This window comes from Numida meleagris, chromosome 11 (assembly GCF_002078875.1).
Source record: "Numida meleagris isolate 19003 breed g44 Domestic line chromosome 11, NumMel1.0, whole genome shotgun sequence".
Lineage (NCBI taxonomy): Eukaryota > Metazoa > Chordata > Aves > Galliformes > Numididae > Numida > Numida meleagris.
In genome coordinates, this window is record NC_034419.1 from 1,045,245 (window position 1) to 1,072,483 (window position 27,239).

The window sequence follows — 27,239 nt, forward strand, 5'->3', positions numbered from 1 at the left end:
ATAAATAGAAGGCTAAGAGAACAGTGAACAGTTAAAGCAGAATTTTGGATGCATGTTTATGACCAACTTTAAATAATGCAAAGATGAGATCCAGCACAGTAAACACCCTAAGAGCTACACTGTGGAATACCACAGAAAAAAAAAAGTAAGATAGCCTAAGGAAAGCATCACTTCTTTTTGTTTTGGGAGATACTTTCATATAACTTAGATGAACATCACTATTACAGTGTATTGCTTTAGGTCATATAAGCATTGTGCAGTAACAGAACCCACGATTATACTGAGCAGATTAAGGGGCTTACAGAGATATTTCCTGGTGTTTCTCATTTGAATAACACCTGGTTCCTTCAGTTCCAGTAAGACAGAAACATTAAGTCTTATTTGTAAAACCATTTACAGAACTACAGAAATGGAATGCCCTAGTTAAGACACTAAATCTTGGTTAAATTCGTTCTCAGAACTCCCAATTCTCTTGATTAAAACATCCCTAATTCCATAACACAGAAGCCTGTGGCAGAAATGCCCCAAGCAGAAAGGAATCCACACCTCTTCTCCAACTTAACTGAGGCTCACTCATTAAAGAGCAGTTTTCATGCCTATCCCTAAGTGCAATAGCTTTTCAGGTTAGAGTCTGCTCCCAGTTTTAAGAATTCAGCAATAAGACAAAACAATGAAAGACGACCGCCAGAGAGAAACCAAGTGCTTACCTGGGAGCGATACTTTTCATGTTGAATGGCCAAGCCATCAAACCAAATTTCAAACGAAATGTTTCAGGTTGACAAATTGAGTATTGAATCATATATTCTTTTCCACTCTACGTATATAAAGCACAGGGAAAGTGAAATTGTGCAAAACAAGGACAGGCTATTCAAAGCATGCAGAAAGTGTCAGGATGATAAACCACACATGCACAGAATCGAATCAAAGTTAATGGCCACTAGCTGGTATTCAACTTACTTTCGTTTCTCTTTTCCTTCCATTTTTCTACCTTGCCTGCTTGGCTAATAAAGCTGCAAGCGTAAGTGCGAAGCAAAAGCACAATTTAATGCTACATCAATTATTATGACTTTATTGTGACGCACTGGTATTCAACAGATCCCGGAAGGCTGTCCGGATGCCTAAGAAGCAATTAAGGATTGATTGATCTAACTCAATGCAGTACGGCATGTAAAATGTTCAGAGACATTTGAATAATTCTATTATAGGAAAGAGATTACTGCACAGAGATCATTTAAAATAAATTGTCAAGTTACTTTAGTAAATGTTATACACAATTCCAGTCCCATTGCGGTAACAGTTATGTAATTGACTTGCAAAGTAAACTAATGAAATAAATGAACTCTGACTAATAGGTGGCACTACAGGGCTGAAAAAGTGAAGTGGCACCGTACATTTCTTTTCTACCACTACTTGTTTGGGTTTGGTGACTTAATGTCACAACTGCAAAACTGAACAAGAAAAGACTTCCTAAAAAGCGTTTTGTTTCACTGGCTACAAGTGACCTTGACAGGGGGCAGCTCGTAAACAGAGAGAACATAACTACCCAATACCTTGGTTGCAAAACCTAAAGACAAAGGCACTACCAATATCACAAGGGGCTGTTGGCATTTGTTTTGGTTTTGTTTGTTTGTTGTTGGTGGTATGTGTGTGTTTCTCAGTGCTTACATGATACTTAGCTCTATATGCCACACACAGAATGAGAATTTATTCATTTTTGATTACAGTCTGAAATTTTTAATCTCCCTCCCAGACCACGTCATCTATAGGGAATCAGCACCCTCGCAGACTGACTGAAATTGACAGTGCTGATTAAGAAACTTCAAAATGTTCATTCAATAATGTTTTTGTTAGAAGCAAAAGGGCAGTAGCCTATTGCTCGAAGCAACTGGATGCAGTGTGTCACAGATAGCCTGTGTGTCTGAGAGCAGTCTCAGCACTGTGGTGCACTTGCTGTGGCAAGTGCAAGAGACAGAAGGATACCAGGATGTCTCGTGATTGAGAGATCACTAACAAGCCAAACTAACATGATAACAGGCAAGTGCACCAACGGTCAGGGCCATCCAAGAGGATGACCACCTGATGGCCTGAAGGCACGTGCTGCTGGTCATGTGCTGAATATTGTTAAACTTGCTAGTGTTCCTTGATGGATAGCCCTGCCATTTGTTTCATTAACAGAAAGAGCTGTGTCTCTGAACCAAGGAGATAAGGAAGTTCTGCTGAATCTGTGTATCAAGGAAGCAGGGGGCCTTGCTTGGAATCAGTCACTGAATATGTAACATACCTCTGGGAAACTTCTGCATATGTAACACAAGTAATGTACATAAGCTGAAGATCTTTTGTGTAAGCCATGCATGGTAGGAAGATAAACCCCATGCATCCAGTGCTGATATTAAAGAATGCCTGCTTTCTAACACTCCAACATGAGTCTCAGAGTTTCTTGATCGACTGATTTACATTATCAGAAGAATCTAGAAAGTGTTTTCCATAGCTGGCACAGCTACAAAAAGCAGCATCGTCACTAGAAGATCCAAAGGACAGAAGAGAGGGGAAAAATGGCAAAACCAAAGACCAGCTGTCGATACCCACATCGGTATGGCAGCCCACAGGCCAAGTGGGCTAACATCAATCTCATTCATAGGGAGCAGAGCAAAAAGAATTCCCGGTATTGTCACCTTGGACCACTTCACAGTAAGAGCAGAAGAAATAATAAAATCAGTCGCTGTGGACCCAGTGACAAGCATGCCTCTAACTAAAACACCTTGGATCTAATTGGCAGCTACTTTCTTTGTTGTTCACCTGCTTAGTGCTGCAAGCAAAGCTCCAGGTCATCTCGATGTTGGTGCAAAAAGCAGTCACCAGCACTTTTTGTTGCACACGGTCACAGCTTTATCTGAGGATGGAATCGTTTTTGTCCTGCTTTAGAAGAGGACATGAAAAGTTGGTCAAGTTCCAAACAGGAAGTCAAGTGTCCAATGGCATCAATGCTATAAATTACAAGTCCCAAGAAACACATTTTTCCTATTTATTTGAATGCTTTGTAAAAGGCAGCTGCTAATAACAGCACAGAAGAACAGGTTATATTGTTATAGCCAAAAATCTGAAAAATCCCAGGATCCCTTGTCTCTGGCACACAAAGGCAATCACCCAAGGATGAAGCTAAGTTTCTGTTATCACAATTATTGCTTGAATAGCAAAACACAATTACTAACCAGCTCCAGGAAGCACAGTAAAGGAAACAAATCAGTTCAGATAATCAATGCAATGGAGGGAATTAATTAAAGTACAGTACAGCATGAGATCCCTTCATATCTCATGTAGCCTGCATTAACTCAATTTAAGAGCAGTGTAAACAATTATAGGAGTTTAAGAAACCTTAGTCACAGTACTACAGAATACTGCCTGTAAAATCACTAGCAAAAGTGAAAACATGATAAGGAAATAGAGCTGTGGAGATCTTGAGGCAGAAACTATCACAAAAAAAAAAAAAAAAAACAACAACCCAGCTCCACCTGATGTCTGAGCAGCGTGTTTTGTTCAAATTTACCTTCCAAGCATAATTCTAGGGGAAATCCAGCTCTTGTAATCCACAGAACGACGGTCAAAATTGCATCATTATAGCAGCTCTGCTCTATTTTCCCATTTCAGTGTTCACAGTATTACTGGTGGTAACAACAATGCTCTCCACAAAACAGATGTTGTGTCACGACCTCTTTACTTTCGCAGGCTGATTTCCGTGCCAGCAGTGAATTTTCTAGTGACAAAACAATGTTAATTTCAGCTGCAGTGCTTCTGCACCTAATTCACAGCTGCAGGAGGGTGAAAGAAGTCCACACAACCATTCAGAATCCTTCACAAACTCTTCAGGTTCTCAGGAAACTAGTTTTAGATGAGACATTTCAATTCAGGTGACAGAATCCATTTGCTTTTGGAAGACTGCATTTGCTCAACACATCCTGGCTTTGATCTGGTCTTTTTCAGAATCCACTTCAGAAATACATGTGTAAAACTCATGAACTGAAATTTATGCCAATATTAGGGAAATATTTTAAAATCAACTACTTCTTGTTTTTGATTTGCCGTGAGCAGATTTGCCTCAAGATCTTCCCCATCTTGAACACACACACACATTTAAGCCCAGAATCAGGCAGCAGAGTGCAATGGACCATATCCGTATCTTGTTCTGAATTACTATATACATGGACTTAGCTCAAATAATCATAGAACACCTTGGGCTTTAAGGGACCACAACTCAGCTCAAGAGTAAATAGTAACATACATGTAAACATCTCACAAGAAGGATCATCTGGGGAGATTCAGGTTGGGTATTAGGAAAAATTTCTTCTCTGAGAAAGTGGTCAGGCACTGCTACAGGCTGCCCAGGGAGGGGGTGGAGTCACCGTCTCTGGAAGTGTTCAAGAAAAATTTCGATGTTGTACTGAGGGACGTGGTTTAGTGAAGAATATTGGTGGCAGGTGGATGGTTGGACTGGATGATCTCGGAGGTCTTTTCCAACTGTGGTGATTCTATGAAATTATTTCAAAGACAAATTTGCAATCTATTCCCAGAAGGTATTCAGTAGAACTTCTGCTTACAGAGGTCCATTAGTAAATATTTACGTACGCACTAGCAAAAACTCGGTTTCACCAATACTTACAGCTTGCTCTGTAGCAGCATAAACACTTGCTTTTGCTTGTGATGTTCTAACATGTATATACTTGTTTGGCATGTATGCTTATGTTCATCCGAGTGATACCTCTCCGGCAGTCATTGCACGCTGCTGTAACTTGTAGAAACACAAGAACTTGTGATGACAGCAAATGGCACAGATGTTGATTGAAGTTTTGATATTTGGAAACATCTTTTTCTTGTTGATGGTCAGGTGATTTAATGATAACTGAAATTTGGCACTAAAACATGCCTTATTAATTGCAGTGTCAAACATTAACAATAGTTCAATGTCCTGACTTGCTCAAATTGGACATGAACTGCTCCAATTTACATTTTTATTTGTTTTCTTTTTAGGACTGTAAAGCTCATTTAACTCTTCCTCCACAAAGCTTGTTGGCTGTTAAAGGATGTCTCCAGCTAATATTTCATGATCCATATGCTATCACTCTTGCCCATCATTTCTAATAATAGAGAAACTTTATATTACCATGGAAGAAAAATAGCACGTTACTATCTGTATCATTTTAGTTTGATGAAGCTGACCATTGAGGAAACTTCTCACCTTTGTAAGGCAATAATTGCACTCAGACTGCAAACTTCTAACCTTCATTTGGTTTTGACTAGCATTCCAGCCAGTGAACTAGAATATTCCTCTTGAATAACATCGTTGTGAACTGCTTATGCCTGTTCTCTAGTTGCTTGATACCCACTGGTTCCGCATTACACCCCTCTAACAAAAAAGTAAGCTTTATATTTAGTACAAATAGATAACCATTAAATCAATGGCAGGATTTTAATACAGCCGATAAAGAACAAAATTTATGCCATGATGACATGATTCTTGGTAGCCAGAAGTCTGTGCTCTGACCTCTGTTACAGCATGCACAGAAAGTGATCAATGGCTCAATGTCCAGAAGGAGATGAGTGGTGTCCCTCAGGGATCTGTATCAAGACCGATACTTTTTACTATCTTCATCAATTAGATTAACGGTGAGATTGAGTGCACCCTCAGCAAGTTCACAGATGACACCAAGCTGTACAGTGTGGTCAATACACCTGAGGGACAGGATGCCATCCAGAGGGACCTACACAGGCTGAGCAGTGGAGAACCACAAGAGGGTGAAAAAAAAAAAATCCAAGGGCAAGGTCCTGCACCTGGGTCACAGCAACCCTCACTATCGAAGTCCAGCCTTAGAACAGCTTTAGATATAATGCTCCCCTAACAGACCACAAATGCTTTTCCAGCCTTGCTCAATGCATCTTCAGCCACAAAAGCTCCCTGCTGCCACACTAGAATATCTTTTGGATGATCTACATCCTTAAGCCTTCCTCTGGATAGGATAATGTCATTCCCCCTTCTCCCCACCTGGTGAGCAGTACCAGTGGAGTCCTAACTACCTGTCAAATACCCAGTTATCCCAACATTCTGCTGTGCCTTTCTTTTCACATTGCAATTCTGCTTTTCTGCAGTCACAACTCAGGCTTTCACTCCAGAAAACCTAATTCACCTACACTCTCCATCAATTCGCAATCCTTTGAGTTATCTCACTCAGACAGCTTTCACCAACTGCAAAATGACTCCAAAGGAAATGCTGGGTGCTGCACCTGGAACAAAGCAATGCCAGACACATGCACAGACCCATTTAGATCATCTGTCATAAACTGGATAGAAGGAAAAAGTTGTTAACAATACGGGTGGTGAGGAACTAGAACAGGATGCCCAGAGATGTGGTGGATGCTCCATCCTTGGAGACATTCAAGGTCAAAGGTCAGGCTGGATGGGGCTCTGGAGCACCTGATCGAGCTGTAGGTGTCCCCGTTCACGGCAGGTTTTGTGCATCTATCCTAACAAATGTTTCACCTTCTTTAATACATCCTACTTATAGAATTGTTTCAGTTGGAAAGGACAGTCAAAGGTCATCTAGTCCAACTCCCCTGCTTTGCTCCAGGTGCAGAACCTGTGTTGAATTTCATGCCAATGACAGTTGCCCAATGCGTTAATATACAGTTAGTATCATCATCAATTTCCTGATAAAAACATTGAACAGAATTGGCCCTCAAATAACAAGACTTCATGAAAACACCAGCACTACCCTGATCTTAGTCCTGGTTCTTCACCAGTCGCCAGATCAAAACATGCCAAAATACCATGTTACAAACACGTCTGAAAGCAGGGGGTGGAGGAGGAGAATACATCAGATCCACAGAACACCCACACTTTACACACTGAATATACAGTCAACCTCAAATGGGAAGGCTTACAGCAAGAGTGAGTGTGTATGTGTCAAACAGGATTATAACACACCGCTGTCTGTATTTTCAGTGCATAAATAAATAAAAATGCCCTGACCAAAGGAGAAAGTCAGGCAGCCTGTAGCAAAGTAGACTTTACTTCATGAGTGTCCAGCCTTTTGGCTTACCTGGCCCATACTGAGCAAAAAGGAAGTGCCGTAGGCCACATATAAAATACATAATAAGTATGTAACAAAACTTATTTTTCATGTATTTTTTTTTTATCAAAGCATAAAATAACAGGGAGCAACAGAGACAAAACTAGTGGGATATTTGACCTTGTTTTTGTGAAACTAATGCACCAGGCTGGCTCACTGGCAGGGGTTGCCATTCCTAGTGGAGTTGAAGACAATCTGCATAACATTATTCATTTTTAAAGCTTCTGCACATAGATTTTCTTCATGTCTGATGCCGTGACATCGAACACGAGTTGCTGCTGGTAACTGCATCATCTTCCATCAATTTCACGAATCCCCCCCCCCTTTTTTTTTTTTTTTAAACCAACCATCACTGGGGCACCATCAGTAGCTATACCAGCTATGTTGACAAAAGTTATAGAAAATCACTTTAATGTATTATCTTACTGTTTCATGCAAATCAAGAGATTTAGTTGTGTCTTTCCATGGCACCAAAAAAGCCATGTCTTCAGCGACATTATATTTGTTATCAATACCTCTAATGAAAATGACAAGCTGAGCCACACCTGTAGCGTTATTACTTTCATCTATCGCCAAAGCGTAAAATTTGAAATTAACAGCTTTACTTCCCAAATTTTGTTTGATAGATTTTCCTGTTTCTCTGGACCACCTGCCTACAGTCCGGTAAAACAAGCTGATTTTAGACAAATCCATTTTTTCATCAGGACACATTACACCTGTCGTGCTTTCCATACACTGCTTAACAAACTCACCATCAGGAAACGGTTTTAATTTTTTTTGTAATCAGATGCTAGCCACGTAACTAGCTTTTACAAGAGAGTCCATTTCAGTTTTAACTTTTTAAAATATTCCGTTGAGGTGAGAGATATTTTTTCCAGTTCCACTACTCCGTGTTTACAAAACATTCCTTGATATGATCAAATTTGGAAGCACGTTTCTGCATATGTCTCTTCAAATTGTAATCTCTGAAAACCAGCACTATTCCCTTGCAAATGAAGCACAGCACTGTATTATTTGTGAGCACTCACCTGGGTGCTCCTCACCCCCCGGGGCTGGGCTGCCCAGTGTGGCAGAGCTGCTGCCATGACGTGGCAGCAGGGGGTGTGGGCTGCAGTGCAAGCTGAGCTGGGCCACATGCAGCCCGCAGCTTGGGCATCCCTGCTGTACTGTGTGGGCAGAGTTGGCTGCTTCCAAGCACATTCTACAAGCTGCCCAGAGAAGCACCTGTGCAGGACACACTCAGAGCTTTCATGTGCAGTGACATAAATATATTCAAAGAGACAGAAGTAACCCAAAGACTAAAGCTTCCCTTAGACAGAGGAACACCATGTTTCTTGCACACAAACCAAACCCTGCCATGTTTCCCTTCTTCCTCTCCCCAAACCATACCTTCTCCACTCATCCCCAGAGACCACTAAAATCATTACACTAGTAAAAGAAGTGCTTTCTGAGGTACTCATTTTATAAAATTATACTCCCAAAAACCCACCTACTACTGGGAAGACGTGATCAATACTGCAAACTCAAGGGTCCAGAAGTGAAGCCACAATTAAGTTTTCCTGTGTAAACTGCATTTGCTTCCTCCTCACTTATTCTTGTCAGGCCTTATAAGCAGGCTATGACATAACCTTCAGCTGCCTGACCAACACATACCTCACTGTACCCCAGTGCAGGACTCTGCTAACCCACCAGATTTTTACATCGAGACTAGCTAGGTTGACTTTTTTCATCAAAAGAGAAAAATCTGCGTACAGGAGATATTCACGAGTGGCCACAAGGCTCTCTCTCACACTGGTAGCATATGGCTAGGCCTCAGATGGTTCCCAAGACACAAGCAAATCTCTCTGGAACAGCATTAATGCACTCTTTCACACTCCTTCCACTCCCAAGGAGGAGCCACAAGGGAGTAGGAGTCTGAAATATTCCTGCATTCACAAAAAGTTCTGGGTAAAACCCCAAAGTCTTCTCCCAAGCTTTGACAGGCTCTTCCCTTTTTGAAACTCTCTCTCTAAACTGTATCATGAAGAAAACACAGTTCTTGTTTACTAGCAAAGTACAACAACTCAAACCTTACCTGCATTTAAGGACCACTATTTCTCTCCTATTTTTTCTTCCTTCTTCACCTGGCTTTAAATATTTCTGTCTTCCTAAATGGGTCACAGGTGTAACACATCTGTCCTCCTGGCTAATTTCCTTTCCACTTTCTCAGCTTAAGGAGATAGCACAAAAGTTCTCTGAAAATAAGTCATGCTGAATACAGTCATCTGTGAAGCAAGAAACTTACCTAGTAAATAAACAGAGAGCAGACCTGCATTAGATGTTTCCCTATGACAACAAGAAGTCAAAAAACAAAAAAGCTGTTTCATGTCTTCCCCACAATTACAACAGCAAAGCCAACACTCCCACCTTAGCTGCAGACGAGAGCACATGTTCATCCGATTCCATGAACGAAGCTCGCTACAGCTGCACAAAGCTATAAGCATCCCAACAGAAGGACTCATTCCCTCCTAGATCACAGACAGGTAGTGCATGAACCACAGCTCAACCCACAGATAAAAAAGCACAAGCATCTTTTTATGGAAGTGATCCAAAACACAACAGGGATAAGCACTTTTGATCACTGTTTCAACAGATCCCCCAGCTGCCAAAGCTTCTGAGCGTGTCTTGCGCTTATCTACCATGGCCCAGATGTACATCAGACGTGGAGAGCTTCAAACTCCATTTTAAGCTATATGGAAAATAAACTGCTCTTACATGGCACTATCAGAATGCAAATGAGTTGACTATTTTGTGCCAAACAAAACCACTGCCCCTCAGCAGATCTGCTGATACAATGCTATGGCTCAAAGTCTCCCATCCCTTCTTGTTGGTCTTACCTTTAAAATACAAGCAATTAAGACACAAGAAAGTACGATGCTCAAACAGCAAGAAATACGTAACCATACACAGGGTTTCAGAGCTCAGATTTAAGCACTCTCCAGAAGGCAGCAAATTAGGGCAGGCTCAAGATATCTCCTGAGGATCACGGTCCTTCATACAAGTTAGCAAGTTAACACCCTCTACGAGTGCTAAACCACAGCAGACTTTCAAGCTTATGTCGTATTAGCTTTCATGCCACTGATAAGCCATTAAATTAGGAGTTAAAACCTTCACCTTCTCTTCCTCACAGCAAATGCACGCACACACCTCTACTTCTTTATAGGCTAAATACTTATGGTACTAGAAAAGAAAAAAATAAACACGCTCCCTAATACTGCCAATCGCAGCACAGTTAGGCTAACACACTTCATTAAATACCAGGTTTTCCTGGAGCTCTTTAAACAGTATCTACCACAACACATTAGTTAAAAGCAAACAAGACAGTTTATTGAGACAAATTTCATAACATCTTCAGAAGAATCAGCAGATCTCTCCCTACCACCTTCCAGCCAGGCAATGGAAATACCTGAAAAGCACACCTTCCTTTTCCTTCTACAGTTACACTTTGGCTTTCCTGAGATAATTCGTCAATCATCAAATTGTCATTTAGATGTACCTGGTGATAATCCTTGAGTGTAAATTACAGCAGTTAAGAAAACATTTCTAACAGTACCAAACTGGAGACACCAATACCAGAAAGCATTTCGTCCCATGAGCTCTGTTTACCGGTATCAACTCCACAATGCCATAAGAAGTGAAGATTTTTGTAAAGCTGTCTGAGGATCTGTGGAGTTTGCTATGTAATTACACTAAAGTCTTCGGGCTGTCCACGTCTCAGCATACTTGACATTTCCTGGTCCATTCAAATGATGCAAAGTGAACACCAATTGTTACAACGTGCTGCTCGTACACTCTGAAACTGCCAATAGTCAGATCTCAGACCAGCAATAAAATATCGTACCATTAGTAAACAAAATTCAGGAACCTACGCTCTTACTTTATAGTTTCTGAACATTGACATTTTCAATAAATGAAAAAAGTCAATACAAAGGTTAATACCAAACACAAAAAGGAGCAAGCCAGATGAAAAATCTCTTCGTAAAAAAAAAAAAGCAGCATTTTTTTTAATCCAAAAGCAAGAGATCCAACATGCACAAATCCAGAAAGAAATCTTATTAAACACACAGAACATTCCACTTTGCAGAAAAGTAAGACATTCCTATGGAGACAAATTTGTTAATAATTGCACTGATAATCTCAGATATGACTAGAAAAGGAGTGAAGTCAATTTCATTTAACTCTACCTTCTGGAACTTCAGCTTCGATGTGACTGTAGTTCACAAGTGTTGTTAAACATTGCTCAAAAACCCACTGTATTTTTGTTTAGATAAAGCTTCAGAGTATTTTTGACAAGCTAATCAATACTCTAATTAAATGACTGACACTGAAGGAAGAAAACTTACACAGCCAGCTTGGACTTGGGACACACGCTACATATTCCAATAACTTCCCTGCAAGTGTCAGAACTGTCTATTTAATGCTTTACACTTCAGGGCACTGATAGCTCAAATTTTTCTGCGCTGTATTATGTTCTATTTTGGTAACAATTACATTATGATTGGTCCTTGCTCCAGTGTTTGCTTCAGGTTTTGGTTTTTGTTTTTACATTCAAATCATTTCTTTTCTAACTTATCCAACAGCCCATCATGCTCAATAAGGGCATTCTTAATTACATCTTAAGACATAAGCCATACAATGCCTTCATATATGTACTCCCTACCAGTAAGAATGGGAACTCCCTACATTAACAATGGCAATCAGTTTATGTCGGGCAGGTGCAGGTTACAGACTTTCATCACTAAAGAGGCTGCTGGAAGAAAAGCTAAAAAAGAACGATGCACAAAGAGAAAATTACTTGTCTCTCTTTCACTGTACGGACTAGCTTAGTCGGCAACCATTTATCCTGTCACTACCAATACTTCCAACAAACTCATGTGGAAACCTTCTTCCATGCAGACCTGTGCAAAAAATACAACCCTTTGCAACTGCAACCATGTACAAGAATTGTTCTGCCCATGAGCATTTCATGTTCCTTTCTTCATATACTGGGAGAAGAACTGGCTTCTGACAAAGTGGACTAGCTTGGTCTCTGTGCAGAACATAGTAACAGTGGTAGCTGCAAAGCACAGCGCCCCGATGCTGATGTGAATCAGCCTTGCTGTCCAACCCTTATCGCAGCAGAAGAATACCTAAAACAAAGGAAACAAGCAATTGAAGGAAAACTGGTCAGCAAAAGGTAGACAAACTGTTACACTAAAACATTACGTCCAGCACCTCTTGAGCCTGTTCCACCATGACCAGCATGGTGAGCACGGGAGTAGATGCAAGAAAGATTTGCCACATGCACTGATCCTACGACAAATCATCCTTCCTAGTCACAACACTTGCTTAAATAAAAAAAAAAAAAAAAAAAAAAAAAGCCAAGGGGCAGAAAACGAGTATTCAGCATATACCTGATAGATGAGGAAGTTATTTGCCACGGCAAATGTGTTAATCAATGTATCAGGAAAACTGATACACAGCTAATGCTGTCCACACAAGCCTGCCATTTTGCCCCAACCTATTCAGCTGCCTTTCAGAAAAAAGGCCATTGGAAACTTCCCATGACAAAGATAAAGCTCTCCTTTCTAAGGCATCGTAGATTAACCATCTGTCAGATTTTTGTATGCTGAAATACTAACATCTCTGTAATAACTGGTCTATGCACTTACCATTCTGTAACCTCAATGCAAGCAATAGGTGCATTTTGAGCCATTTTTGTTTCGGTTTGTTTTTTTCCCCCCTCCACTGCTTTTTGTTATAGAATTTTTAATGACCATTTCTTTGCGCTATCACAATCAATTATCAAGAACTAAGAATGTGGATTTATGGACAGACAGCAGAAATATTTTACTCATTAGGTACATAGCTCTCTGCCATCTGGAGAAGGCGTATCAGGCACACATCTGAAGTTCAATATAATTACATGTCTTTGTTTAATTTTTTACTAGATCTACAGGCAGCCTCACAAGCCTGTAATGGAAATCTCCTAGGCTACAGTTATAAGCCTTTTCTGTTAACAGTATTTGTTTTCTCTGGTAACAAAGTCACCCAACAAACCTTCACAGTGGAAGGAAAATCTTGAGACAGATGCTTACCTCTGAAAAAACAGTAATTCCTCCACTTATGATATAAGCGAGTATTAAAAATGGTGAGGGAAGCAAGCCTGCCAAAGGTCTGTAGGAGCTTTCCTTGAAGTAATCATAGATATAATGGATGCTGTGAGCAATTCGAATACCCATATTAAAGCAGTTGGCAAGGATAAAGCCAATGCTGCCGTGCCAGCGGGTCAAGAAATAAGAGATGCACAGGAACGTGAAGGATAAGGCCAGCATAACAAAGTTGTATCTAGGAAGAAGAAACAATATATATAATATATACAGTTGCACTACTTAATTACTAAATGCTTTTTCAAAAGATAAAAATCCATTAACTTTCAAAAACACAGGAGCGACAATTTCTCTCATCTCGTAACAGATGGCAAGGTTGAGAACAAAGCTATCAAGAAAAAAAAAATCACTACAAGAATGAAAAATATTTTCAGCAAGCTAAACCAAGAACTACATTAAGCAAAGGAAATTCTATTTCACTATTCATCTGTGTACTCATTTCAGAAATAACAATAATTAGCAACATCAAAGACAGTATTTTTTCCTACTCTATTAGGTATTAAAGAAAAATAATGCCCGCTAAGATGACACTTGGTTCCTGTTCCAAACAGCAGCTTTGAAGAGAAGCTCATGCTTGAAAAGAGTGATGAAAGTAGCCCTTGCTAGTCTAAAAAGAATTTCTTAGACTATCAAAAGCAGATCTCATTTAATTAATTACTTAGAAAAAAAAAAGGCCTAATTAATTTGGAATGGTTTTGTACTGAACAACTCCTACAGAAGTGAAACAAGTCTGATGGCAGCCATCGGGCAGCAGTGCCAATACACCAGAACAGAGAACCAAGAAAACATCCAGGCTGGAAGAGATCTCAGGAAGTCCGCTAGTCCAGCGTTTTCTTCAATGCAGATAAACCACTGAAACTTCTTAGAGTTTCATGGTTTCAAACACACTGAGCACTTTATCCAGTCACGAGAAACTGATTTTTAAGACAGCACTCACTAACGAATACAAGTATGTGAAAACCAAAACTAGCATATGTGCTCTTGCCCATCCGTTGCACCTGGCACTGAAGGCAGGAACACAGTCCTTAAAATGACTGCAAAAAGAAACTGGCTTTTGAGTAAAAGAAAAGCGTTTCCAAGCAAACATCCAAGTAGAACAATTGTTCCCTGTTTACATGCTAAACTCCATGCATGTCATATACAGATAATTATGGAAATACAAGGGAAATACTTTTTACCTGTCTACCTCTTCTTTGCACATCAAAGCAAACGTGAAACATTCTGTTACTCCATTGATAGCAAGAAATAGGACATACAAAGAGTAGCACCGGAGAAGATCTGGACCTAAAACAAAACAAAGATAACAACGTTAAAAGGATAAATAGATTATTATTTCTTTTACAAAACCACATTGTTTTTCTATTTGACGATAAGAGCTGTAACATTATCACTAACGATAACAGCAACTTCTACATTCCTTTGATGAAGTTTCTGGTCTAGACCTCTTAACAAGAACACAAATAGAATAAACAAGGCAAAGTAAAACCAAAAACAAAATACAAGAGAGCAGCAGTTATTAACATGACAGAAAAGATCTCCACCACAGAGTGATTATTTTATTAGATGGGATTCCCTATCACACTACAAACCAATTCTTCCACCGTACAGATATTTGTGAAAAAGGATCCAATAGACATTGTAACATGCTCAAAGCAATCAAATACATGTTTTGAATACAAAAGTAAGAAAAAGCAACAAGGCTGCTCAACATATTCAAAACTGTGCTAGTTTAAAACAAGATATTTGGATTTTACAGGTAAAAGATATATATAACTTCAAAATTCTCCATTCAGGTTTTGAAATCATTTTCCGTCCTTCTATCTCAAAGTGGCTACATATGTGAAGATGCTATTTCAAAAGGATCAAGTTCTGGATTTGGACAAGGTGATAGTTTCACAGAAGGAAAAAAAAGCCCATGAAGAGCAACCAGCAGGGCATGAAAACAAGTTAGCATTAAAAAGACACATGTCTGAAGAATTTCTTGTACGCATATGTCAAGTCAACACGTAACAGCTCTTCCTGAAACACGTATCTTTTATTTGAACAATCCCATCTTTCTGATTTAATTTTATCCTGTGCAGTCCACCCGCGGCAATCTGATGAGAGATGCACCGTTAATTATTGATGAGAGTAACACAGCACTGATGAGCCCCAACGGCAGCTAGCATCAAATCTATTTGAGTCAGCAGGCAACTGCATTTACTATTAGACAATACCGCACGACCCCAAGCAAACATGCTGGTATGCATGACACAAGACATGAAAAGCCAATTTCTTTATCCTTCCTTCCTAGTAAACCTCCTAATATCACTAATACTACTGCTGAGCAACATTCCAGCTTCTGTAGCCACCCCTACAGGCAACTTCGCAAGCTAGAGTGCTTCAGCTGGAATATTCTAAATGTCTACAGTAGGACAAAGGAATTAAATTATTTTACCAAATAAGGCCAGGTGACAACATAGTGTAATTCAGTTCAAAGTGCACTCTAGGGCTCAGTACTTAAAGCTTCTTTTTACCTGAGGTGATTTTTCTCAGACAGAAAGCTGACTGACCCAAGAACTCATCATAGCTGCAGTTTTTGTTTTTGTTTCTCAGCTCTAAAACTTTTTACCTGTTCCAGAACTGAGCATCGAACCTCCATAAATATCCAGAGCCAAGTGAGAAAAGGCATATCCAAAAACAGTGATGGTAAGGCCAATCAGAAGCACAAGCTTCAACAGCAATTCTAACACATTTGCAGCCATAGCAACATCATCCTGGAGAGAAAACAAAAACAAAACAACAAAAACCAGCAGTCAATTACATGAACCAGAATCAGCACAACTGTTGTTTCCATGGGGGAAAAGTTCATTGGCACAATGCAAGAAGGTATCAAAATTATTCTTCGGTATTGAAACACCTACACACATGGTCCTAGCTTCCAACAGTGCTCACATATTCATTATTTTCTTCTGTCTTATATGCAGAACTGTAAACAAAGATTAGCCATTAACAGCTCTGTTTCAGGGTTTAAGGAAAGGGGCAAACAGCAGCTGTACCTGTTAATGGCCAGTAAATAGCAAAGAAAAGAACAGCATTTGCCCAAGGCCACAGCCTGAATCACCAAACGGGTCACATCTTCGTTGCTAGGTTGGACTACAAGATTTGCCACAGCAGAACAAGCAACTTGTAATTTCTGTACATCCTAAGATGCAGCTGACTACACACACTGGGAGAGGTCAAGCATCTTGCCAGGTGCACTGGCTATGTACAGACAAACACACCAGGTACGCTCCGTATCAAACATACAGGCACACCTACTTCAGCCTATCGTGAGACACGGGATTTGTCTGACTGCGACCTTCCTATCTGATCAAGAATTTCTTAACTACAGCACACAAAAACCTCTTCTTCGTGTAACCATCATTACTCCGCAAACAATCCCAAAGCTCAGCTAAAATCCAGCTCTCTTCTTCTAAAAATGGCACCCCCTGGAAGCGCTCGATGCCTACCAGCTAGTTATATTTTCAAGTCAGTCAAACATTGTCAAGTGGTACTTACTTGCTGGAAGAAGCATGCTTTTGTGATTTAAACTACAGTAACTGCCTCAGTACATCTGGAAATACATGGTGCACAAGCCTTTACATCACACTGTTCAGAGCAAAGGATTTTAACTTCAGTTACGAGACAATGCAGTATTATGCTACTGCATCCCTTAACTCTTACTTTACTAGCTTTTTACCTGTTTTCTTTTTGGTCCAGACTCCTTTGGCATGGTCTCCATTTCAAATTTCTTTCCATTTCAACAGTCTTTATACTCAAAAATCTAAACACACACACCAGTCACACTCTTGACCTCCAAGAGAAGGCAAGCATTTCATATGGAACTAATACTAACAAACATACCTGCTTCTGATCCTTTACATTCCTCCCTCGTTCCAATACTTTAGCGAAAAAGACATAAAAACTCTCTTCAATAGGCAAAAAGATGAACCTGGCCACCAGCGAACCGAGATTATTCACAATATCATATACACCTTTAAAAACAAAAGACACCAACTAGCTGTCACTTTTTTGGCACAATTCCAAGACTAACAGCAACACAAATTCCTATTTCACATTTCTGATAAACCAGTGGAACTTAACGCAACATTAGAGCAAATCTAGCAACAGCCCCAAACACCCCCAGACAGCCCCTTCAATTCTTACTACAGAGGAAGATAAAAGATCCAGATGAATCTGTTCTCTGAATGGGAACAGGAGAGTAAGTGTTTAACTGATATGGAGAAAGACAGGCGTTAATTTGAGGGGCTACCGGTTTTTTACTTTTTGCTTTCACTGAAGTGAACCAGGAACCCTAGGTAACGTTTTACCAGCACTTCCAAACTCAGTCAGACACCAACTATTCCTTCAAATCTGCTAAGACATCTGGGTGTGCTACTAGAACACAGACATCAAAAACATGTGAAGTTCAGCATATGAACAAATGCTTTATAATCTCACAGTGAAATAACACACTAAGGTTCTGACTGATTTCAGACAATTCTGATTCAAAGTTTCTTAACATTTTGAGAGTGCAAGCATTTTTGCACTCATCCATCTTTAAAAGACCCTTGCACTAGGAGGCAGCTTATTTGTTCCTCAGGAGGAGGACCAGAAGTGGATGAATTTTCTGGCAGCAGGCATATGAAGTCTGTGTTTATGGGAGAACGTACTACTGCCAGCAAATAAAATAAATTTGTAATAGCCAAGAAACTTGTAACAGCGGGCCAGTAATTAAAGCCTGTTTTCCTTCCCAAGTAAGACCTGTGGTACTGCCAGCACCATCATCTGAACTGCTGCTGCTATACATTACTCTGTAACAACACAGTACTTTTATGGAATTACATTCAGTTTGAGATGTCATGCTACAAACAACAGTGTTCCTGCTGTAACAACTAACGCAGATCCCAAAGGAAGAAAACAGGACCAAAGAAAAATGAGGAGAAAGAACTAATGCATCAGATACTATACCTTCTACTTCCAATTTCTTTAAAAAGAAACAAGACATGCAGCAAAATGTACGCAATTGTAAAGTTTTGATCCAAAGGAAAATGTCATTTAAATCCACGATCCTCATATAAGCTGCATCGGTTTTGTTTGTTGGTTTTTGTTTGTTTTTAATATCCGTTTACCCATCATTCTCTGAAATGCATCTCAAAGTCCCAGTGCCTTTGAAATCCTCTCACATTTTCATGTTATTTTCAAATAGTTTCTAATATTTTCAGTATTTTCAAAAACAGACAAGAAGTAGCAACTAGAAAATTACGTCGTCGTTCAACGACGTCGCCATACTCACCCTGATCGCCAAAATTTATCACATTCAAAAAAGTCATCACATATCGTTCACCTAGAAAATAAAAATACAGAGTAAGGACAAGCCCCTACATCTTTCCCAGTATCTGTTCAGGCACTGCTAACAGTAAGCATTCAAGAGACATGTTTCACAGGACAGTACAGTTCCAATGCTCCAAAAACCTTCAATTTTTCATCTGGGTTGGTAACATCAGCTGGTGCCACTCTCTGAACACCAACCCCTCCAAGCCTTTCCAGGCACCGTGTCCATTTTGTTATCAGTATTCACTTGCCTTTCTCCAACATGCCTACACATCAAGCCTCACCCTCTGTCAAAATCTGTTTCAAGAAAGATTGTTTGAAGAAGCTCCAAGTCAACCACGCTTCCTTCCAGTTAAGAAAAGTCTGCAAAAACAAACAACAAAATCCTGAAACATAATAAGCATGACTGAAACCACACAGCAGAAATACAAAACACAAAGCCACGACGCTGCTCTGCTAGCTCTAACCACTCTGTATCAATGAGGAAAGCCCACAGTGTCACAGCTATTAGCGACTTCTATAAAATATCACTATGCTGAAACACAAACGTCACTCTGATGTGCCTGACTTTCTCCCTTGCAGAAAATTACTACTGCTGCAGAGAGACAAAGGAACTGTGTAAGCTTTCCACAGAATAAATCACTCAACAGTAACAAGAGAGGGGGGAAAAGTTGTTTAGTATACCAATATAACTCTCACCCTCACAGTAATATAAATCTTTCAGTGCTCTTCAAAGTGTTCCTGCAAGTCTCACAAGCCAAAACTGCCTTTATATTCTCAATCTCTCAGTCTTTTTTTCAGAACATCTTCCTCCTCACTGTGCCTTTTCATTTCTTTCTGCAAAGAAAGAAATTTCCTTTTCAGAGGACACCAGAGATCTGAGGATCTGTAGGATGCTGTGCACCACTGTGTTTCTTTTGAGGAAAAGTACCAGCTCTATAAAATGGCTCCGGATTCTCTCCTGCCTTCTACCTGGTACCAGCTCACTCCCTTTAACACTGTAAACGTTCCATCTCCAAATAACAGTTTGTGCAAAGCTACTGTAAGACAAGACAACCAACAAGCCCCAGAAACAAAGAGCTCCAGTTTCATAATGGTTTTCTGACAAGGATTTGAAAGCACAAACTGTAAACAGAATTTTATGCAACCACGTTTCCTAACCAGTCATACCTTCCATGAGCAGAAATAACCTCAAAATCGCTCATTTAACTCCATCACCTCCAAACAGTTTTCAAAAGTTCTCTCATCAAAGACTTAAGTATGAACTGTGCAACCTACCTTATCCTCCATCAAGTTAGGTAATAGAGCTTTCATTCTTGTAATTGGAAATGATTTCTTTGTTGCTTCAGGAGATCCCAAGAACATTGCAAAATAAATCACATAGCACATGACCAGAACACTGGTATATAAAAGCTGAAAAGACAGGGAAGGAAAGCAAAAAAAAAAACACACGAGTAAAACAAAACCAACTTACAAATGTAGAATCACATGCTAGCTTTGCAAATTCAATGAGAATTGAAGGCAGTAAGTAGTTCTTACTCCTGTCAAATTTTAAACTAGCTGAAGGCATTATTGTAACTCCCCTCCCCCCACAGAGAATGCTGTCAATTTAAATTTTTTTTTAATCAGGTTAGCATCACAGTCCTTTGCCAACTTGTTTTCACATTCTATTCAGCATTTTTAGAAAGATTATGTTGAGTCCAGCAATTTAAAAACAACTACTTGGTCAAAAAACATGTGATAGATTTCAAAAACAGTAAAAACACATATAAAATAACAACCTTATTTGCAAATCTTGCCTTTATGCACACAACAAACGTGCTCTCTTGTACCTCCATTAAACTGATGGGGTCAAAACACCAAATCCATAACAACTATCACCAAAATTCTAAATATTTAAATCTTAACCTCAAAGGAACGTTCTCTCACCTCCCCAGTGTTATTCAGCAGGCTAAACGTCAAAGGCAGGAGCAAGTAACATTTCAGAGCAAGAATTTATAAAGAGAAAGAATACAGGAAACTTACCTGAGCCAAGGAAAAAATGTAAAGGCCCCACTGTGGATAAAGGATGACTAAAACAACAGTCAAAATGCATTTTGACACTACTGAAACGCTTTCAGCAATTACCTTTAAGAAAGAGAAAATAGAGAACGTTCATTTTTGCCAACCTAACCACCTATAGGAACACAAAGCATTTCAGTTTCACATACACAACCCACAAAGGAATAGAAGGCATTCAAAGTCACCATGACTACCACAGTTTTCCTCCTGCGTTGGCCATCTTAGACTGCAGTGTCTTCGTACATTCTCAAAACTTACGGTGCACAATTTCTCCACCACACTTCCCCATTCCCTTGTGTGGGACATAAGGGAATAAATTTTGCTTGACGCAATCATGATCTCAACTGTTGCATTTCACAATCTCATACTGACAGTGAAAAGCAGATCTGTGGAAGCCATCTGTGTCTCCCTCCGATTAACACTCGTGATTATATATTTAACGATCATTAAGGTGGTAACTTCTAAATAAATTAATTTTCTTTTTTAAACAGGAGCAAATTGAGTGTTACAGATATGTTACAACTAACTCATGCAGCGTTATGCAGTCCATAATTTTATTTTTTAAAATACTCTTGAACATATAAAGATCTAGTTTGGGAATCTGTTCTTTACTTCCTTTACATCATTTTTTTTCAACAAAGATTATTCTCTCTCTCTCTCACACACACCCTTATGCACTTAGCTTCCTTACTAACCTTAAGTCTTACAAACAAGTGAGCCTGGGCTAAAACCCAGAATGGTTCTCCTAGAAGCTCAACAACTGCAGAAAGGCCAAATGCCACAACACCGGCCCGATAATGAGGAACCACGGATGGATCAGGTACTTCAAGCAAGCGTAGCCAGATGAAGCCCAAGATAACAGACCAAAAAACACCAAGAGGGACTCTAAAAAGTTAACGTGAAAACAGTCAAGTTTACTTCAGCAGAAAAAAGAACAAGAGAAAATGTGATTAAAATTTTACATACTGGTATACTTTATTTATTTTTAAAGAGATCTGATGAATTCATTTCTACTGCAACTAAAAGTTTTGGTGTAAAACCTGTAATGACAAGTTACTATTTGCAACTACAAGTTTTGATGCTACCACTCCAACTGCTAGGCTGAGTCTTCTAGACAATGACAGCAGAGTCAGCAGAAGAAAACACATGCCTGCAACTCAGCTGTGCTAGTTCACAGCAGCAGCGCAGTGCAAAGCCCCTTCCACCAGTGACTGCTGCCAGGAAAGCCGAGCAAGGCACAGAAGTGCAGACACACGCTGCTTTCTGCTGATGCTGCTTCAGGAGCATGCAGCCTCTGACGGAGCGTGGGAGCTTTACACCACCGCAGCAGGATATATCTGACCCTCCCGTTCTCAGATCCCCAAGGTGTTTAACATTAAACTCGCAGGATGTGCTTCAGATCATTCAGACAACGCATTTTTCACTTTAAATCATGCTTTTCTAGGAGAAAATTGAAAATGGAAACACGTCTTCATCATGTGAGCTCTCAGACAAGAACGAGAAGTAGGTTCTAAAGAAAAAGAAAAGGTGAGGAGCTCTTACGTCAGCCACAAGAGATTGATGGTCGCGGCCCAGCTCCTCTCTGCGCTGCCGCTCAAGCAGGCCCTGCGGAACGCCTCCCTGGCCAGGAAGACAGCTGTGGAATAGAGCAGAGTCAGCCTGGAGGAGACAGGAGGGGAAGCACAGAATCAGTCCCTCGCTTACTGCTTCTGCAAGCACCCGTCATCAGCCCGCCTCGACACACCCGACACATAAAACCAACGGGCGTGCAAAGAAAACAAGGCCACGCGAGGCAAGTCATCACGGCTCTCGCAACGAGAAGGGCGGAAAGGATCACCTCACGCTGACGACGCCGAGGAGCTCTCTGGAGAGGTAGCGCAGCGTGAGGGCGTTCAGCCCGAAGGTGACTGCCCGGAACAGCACCTGCGGAGGAAGCGGGGCGGGAAGCGCTGCCGGGGGGCCGAGCCGGCTCCCACAGACGCCGCCGAGGAGGGCGAGAAGAGGGAGGAGATGGGGACGGAGGTTCCGAGGCTGCCCCCACCTGCAGCAGGGCGCTGGAGGAGGCCAGCCGGGCGGTCTGGTGCAGCGCGGCACGCGCAGCCATGGGCACGGCACGGCACGGCACGGCACGGCACGGCACGGCGGGAATGGCGCCGTCGCGCCGCGATCTCGTCAGGCGGGGTGGGACTGCTCACTGGGCCCGGCCCCCGCCCGCCCTTCCCGCCGAGCCCCGCCTGCTGCGGTGGGTGCGTCCCTGATTTCGCTTGGCGCTTCTACAAGTCGCTCGTGTCCTTCTTCTGTCTGACGGCGGCTGTTGGAAAGCGCGTTCAGAGGAAATGCGAACGGTGCAGCAGACTTGATTTCACCTTCCTCCTGACGGAACGCGAGCGGCACTGCAAATCGGGATCTCAAGAGAAACTGGAAAGCGAGCCCCAAACCTTCGCACTCCTGCACAGAAGCTCTCTCCACCAGCAGTCCCTCCTCGCAGAGGCTGTGCTGGCTGCTTCATTCTCCAGGAGTTCAGAGGAGCGTTCTGCAGGCCCTTTTCTTGCCCCTTCTGTGCTGATGGTATTCTTTCAACGCTCAGAAGGTGACATACAGATGTGAGCGTGCGCAGCAGATGGGTATATCCTATGAATTAAGTTTCAAGAGCAGCACTAACAAAGGTAACAGCTCTGTCTTGTATTCTGTGCCTCCAAATGCCCAAGGAAAAGAAGATTACTACTGTAGAGAAGAGGGAACGAGGATGGGGAGAATAAATTGGTTCAGGTAATCAGAGCAATGCCAGAGGCAGGAGGAAGTCCTCATGATTTGCGCAGTGCTCAGAGGAGAGGAAACCACGCTGCCCAGCCTCTTCTTCAGGCAGCTTCCCAGGGATCGCAGGGAGAAGATGCATGGGTCACAGCTTCCCAGGGATCACAGGGAGGAGAATTTGAAATGTTGTGATAACCCAGGCTAGGGCCTTAGCAGCAGACATGACAGTGGGAATCAGAAGACTTACAGTAGTATGTATCTGTAGAAAGTATCCATACCTTCTACAGATTTCAGCAGTGGTGGTGAGCTGTGTGCTTGGAACTTTCTTAGAAAACCCATCACAAGTTACTAGATATGCTGCAAAGGGAAACAAAAGTGCAGCTGAGCATGAAGTATGCAGCATCTACCAACTCTGCAGTAAGGATTCACATTGTTGTCTGCATACACATATAGACGGATCCATGACAAAAGTAGGGATGATAGAATCATCAAGACCTCTAAGATCATCCAGCCCAACCATCCATTTACTGCCAGTATTGCCTACTAAACCATGTCCCTAAGTACTGCATCTACCCTTAAAACACCCCCAGGGACAGTGACTCCACCATCTCCCTGGGCAGCCTGTTCCAGCGCCTGACCACTCTCTTGGAGAAGAAATCTTTCCTAATATCCAACCTGAATCTCCCCTGGTGCAACTTGAGGCCATTCCCGCCTGTCCTATTGCTAGTTACATGGGAGAAGAGGCTGATCCCCAGCTCACCACAACCTCCTTTCTGGGAGTTGTAGGAGCGGTAAGGTCTCCCCTGAGCCTCCTCTTCTCCAGACTAAACAACCCCAGCTCCCTCAGACACTCCTCATAAGACCTGTGCTCCAGACCCCTCACCAGCTTCATTGCCCTTCTCTGGACACGCTCCAGGGCCTCGATGTCATTCTTGTAGTGGGGGGCTCAAAACCAAACACAGTATTTGAGGTGCTTGCAAGCTCTCTGCTTGGAAATTAGGTTTACATAAGACAAAGCTCTAAAGACGCAAAGATTGGGCTCATAGTTATTAAGCAGTAAGAGAAGAAGGAAGTAAGCAACAGAACAATACACACAAAGGGGATTTAAACTAAAAACAGATTCAGGTCACAAGAGCTCCTTTTTCCCCAGCTAGGAGATGCAATAAAAAAGGAAAGAATGTGACATAAGCAGAGACCAGTCAGCCATAAAGGGTTGGTCTGCTCTGGCTTCACTCTACATTCCTTCAATACATATCTATATAAATTTCCAAGCAAATAGACATTTCTCTTTGCCTCAACTGCCACCCACTGGAAAAGGAAAGCAACATTAATTCCAATTTGCTATACCCTAAAATAGGTCATCAAACCAGTCTGACAGATACCACTAGTACTGCCTGCACTAAAGTTCTGGAGTTCCCTTGAAAATCTTAGCAGCACTGCTAGGAATGGGAGAACTTGCAAATTAAACTGAAGCAGGAAACAGCAGCAAGCGGGAATCATAGAATCACTGAGGTTGGAAAAGACCACTAAGATCACCTAGTCCACCCACCAACCCATCAGCACCATGCCAACTAACCATGTCCCACAGTACCACATCTACCCTTTTCTTGAGTACCTCAAGGTATGGTGGTTCCACCACATCCCTGGGCATCCACTGCTGTGTGGCCTGGTAGACAAGTGCCGATAGTGCATTCCTGTATTTCTTAGGGAAATGGGTTTATCTTCTGACATAGTACTAAGCATCTGTTCACAAGATCATCTCATCACAAGTACATCTGTTTCACAAGACTTTTAATCCCGTTAGTGCTTTGTGATCACCAACAGGCTCAAACTTAATGAGGGTGCACTCAATCCCCTTGTCTAGGTCATCAATAAAGATATTAAACTGGATAAGCTTGAAAGCCAGCCCCTGAGGAACACCACTCATGACTGGTCACCAGCTGGATTTAACTTCATTTACCACCACCACTCTCTGGGCCTGGCCTTCCAGCCAGCTCCTTACCCAGCAAAGAGTGTACCTGTCCAAGCCATAGGCTGCCAGCTTCTCCAGGGGAATACTGTGGGAGACAGTAGGCTTGGCTGAAGTCTAGGTAGACTACGTCAACAGCCTTTCCCTCATCCACCAGGCGGGTCACTTGATCACAGGAGATGAAGTTGGTCAAGCAGGACCTGCCTTTCATGAACCCATGCTGGCTGGGCCTGATCCCCCAGCTGTCTTGCACATGCCGTGCGATCTCCCTCAAGATGATCTGCCCATAATCTTTCCTGGCACCGAGGTCAGACTGACAGGTCTGTAGTTCCCCAGATCCTCCTTACATCCCTTCTAATAGATGGGAATCACATTAGCAAGTCTCCAGTCATCTGGGACCTCTCCAGTTGACCAGGAACGCTGATAGATGGTGGAAAGCGGCTTGGCAATCACGTCCACCAGCTCCCTCAGCTTCCTCAGGTGAATCCCCTCCAGCCCCATGGACTCATGACAGCCCAGCTGGAGAAGCAGATGTCTAAGTGCTTTCACCTGAATCCCAGGGGGTTTATTCTACTCCCTACCCCAGACTTCCAGGTCAGGGGGTAGAGTACCCTGAGGATAAATGGTCTGACTTTTAAAGACAGATGTAAAGAAGGCATTGAGAACCTCAGTCTTTTCCTTAACCTCAGTGGTCACGTTCCCCTCTGCATGCAGTAGAAGATGGAGATTGTCCTCAGCTCTCCTCTTACTGTTAATATATTTGTAAAAAAAGCTTTTTGTTCTCTTTTAACCCAATGGCCAAGCTGAGTTCAAGCTGGGCTTTTGCCTTTCTAATTTTCTCCCCGCACATCCTAACAACTTCTTTGAACTCTCTCTGAGTTGCCTGTCCCTTCTTCCACAGCAGGTAGATTCTCTTTTTCTCCTGCAGCCTCAGAAAAATCTCCCAGTTCGTCCACACCGGTCTTCTTCCCTGGTGACTCATCTTGCAGCACAGGGGGACAGCCTGCTCCTGCATCTTTAAGACTTCCTTCTTGAGGAGCATCCAGTCTTCCTCAACTCCTTTGCTCTTCAGGACTGAATCCCAAGGGACTCTCCCTACCGGTGTCTTGAACAGTTCAAAGTCCGCCCTCTGGAAGCCCGAGGCAGCAGTTTTGCTGACCCAGCTCCTGACTTCACCAAGAATCATGGTCACTCTGTTCAAGACTGCTCCCGATCTCCACATCTCCCACCAGTCCTTCTCTGTTCCCAAACAGCAGGTCTAGTGGGGCACCTCCTCGGTAGTCTTTCTTACCAGCTGCATCAGGAAGTTATCTTCCACACACTCTAGAAACCTCCTAGACTGCTTCTTCTGTGTTGTATTATATTTCTAGCATACATCAAGGAAATTGATGTATGCTGTATGCAGACACCCCACCAGAATGCCTGCCTTGTTGGCCCTCCCCTTGATCCTTACCCATAGGGACTCAACTTTATCATTCCCAGCCCCAAGCTCAACAACATCAAAGCACTCTTTAAAGTAGAGAGCCACATCACTGCCCGTCCTTCCTTGCCTATCCCTTATGAAGAGCTTATAGCCCTCCATGTTTCTGTAATGGCAACTAAGTCATAGTTTGCCTGTCACACAATGGCTTCCAGCTCCTCCTTGTTGCTCATGCTGCATGGCGTAGATACACTTCAGCTGAGCCCCTTGCCTTACCTCCAATCCTATCATCATTCCCCTAGACTGATCTCTAGTGGGCCTGGTTTTATCCCCTTCCCCCTTCATACCTAGTTTAAAGCCCTCTCAATAAGCCC

The 27,239-nt window shown here is 41.9% G+C and overlaps 1 protein-coding gene and 1 long non-coding RNA gene across 2 annotated transcripts in view; both read right to left on the reverse strand.

Moving 5' to 3' along the window:
* LOC110404817 overlaps positions 1-4,430 on the reverse strand; it is a 58,233-nt gene extending 53,803 nt beyond the window's left edge. The window contains exon 1 of the long non-coding RNA XR_002442503.1: positions 708-4,430. This is a non-coding gene — a long non-coding RNA (uncharacterized LOC110404817). The remainder of the gene's footprint in view (positions 1-707) is intronic.
* Positions 4,999-22,922, reverse strand: RFT1 (RFT1 homolog). Its single transcript, XM_021409527.1, has 13 exons — positions 22,764-22,922; positions 22,560-22,645; positions 22,265-22,381; positions 21,418-21,607; positions 20,687-20,788; positions 19,940-20,074; positions 18,946-19,024; positions 18,624-18,674; positions 17,192-17,322; positions 15,918-16,062; positions 14,485-14,590; positions 13,235-13,484; positions 4,999-12,286 (listed from the first exon to the last, which is right to left on the reverse strand). Exons 1-13 carry the CDS (start codon positions 22,824-22,826, stop codon positions 12,122-12,124), a joined length of 1,620 nt encoding a protein of 539 aa, XP_021265202.1. The 5' UTR covers positions 22,827-22,922; the 3' UTR covers positions 4,999-12,121.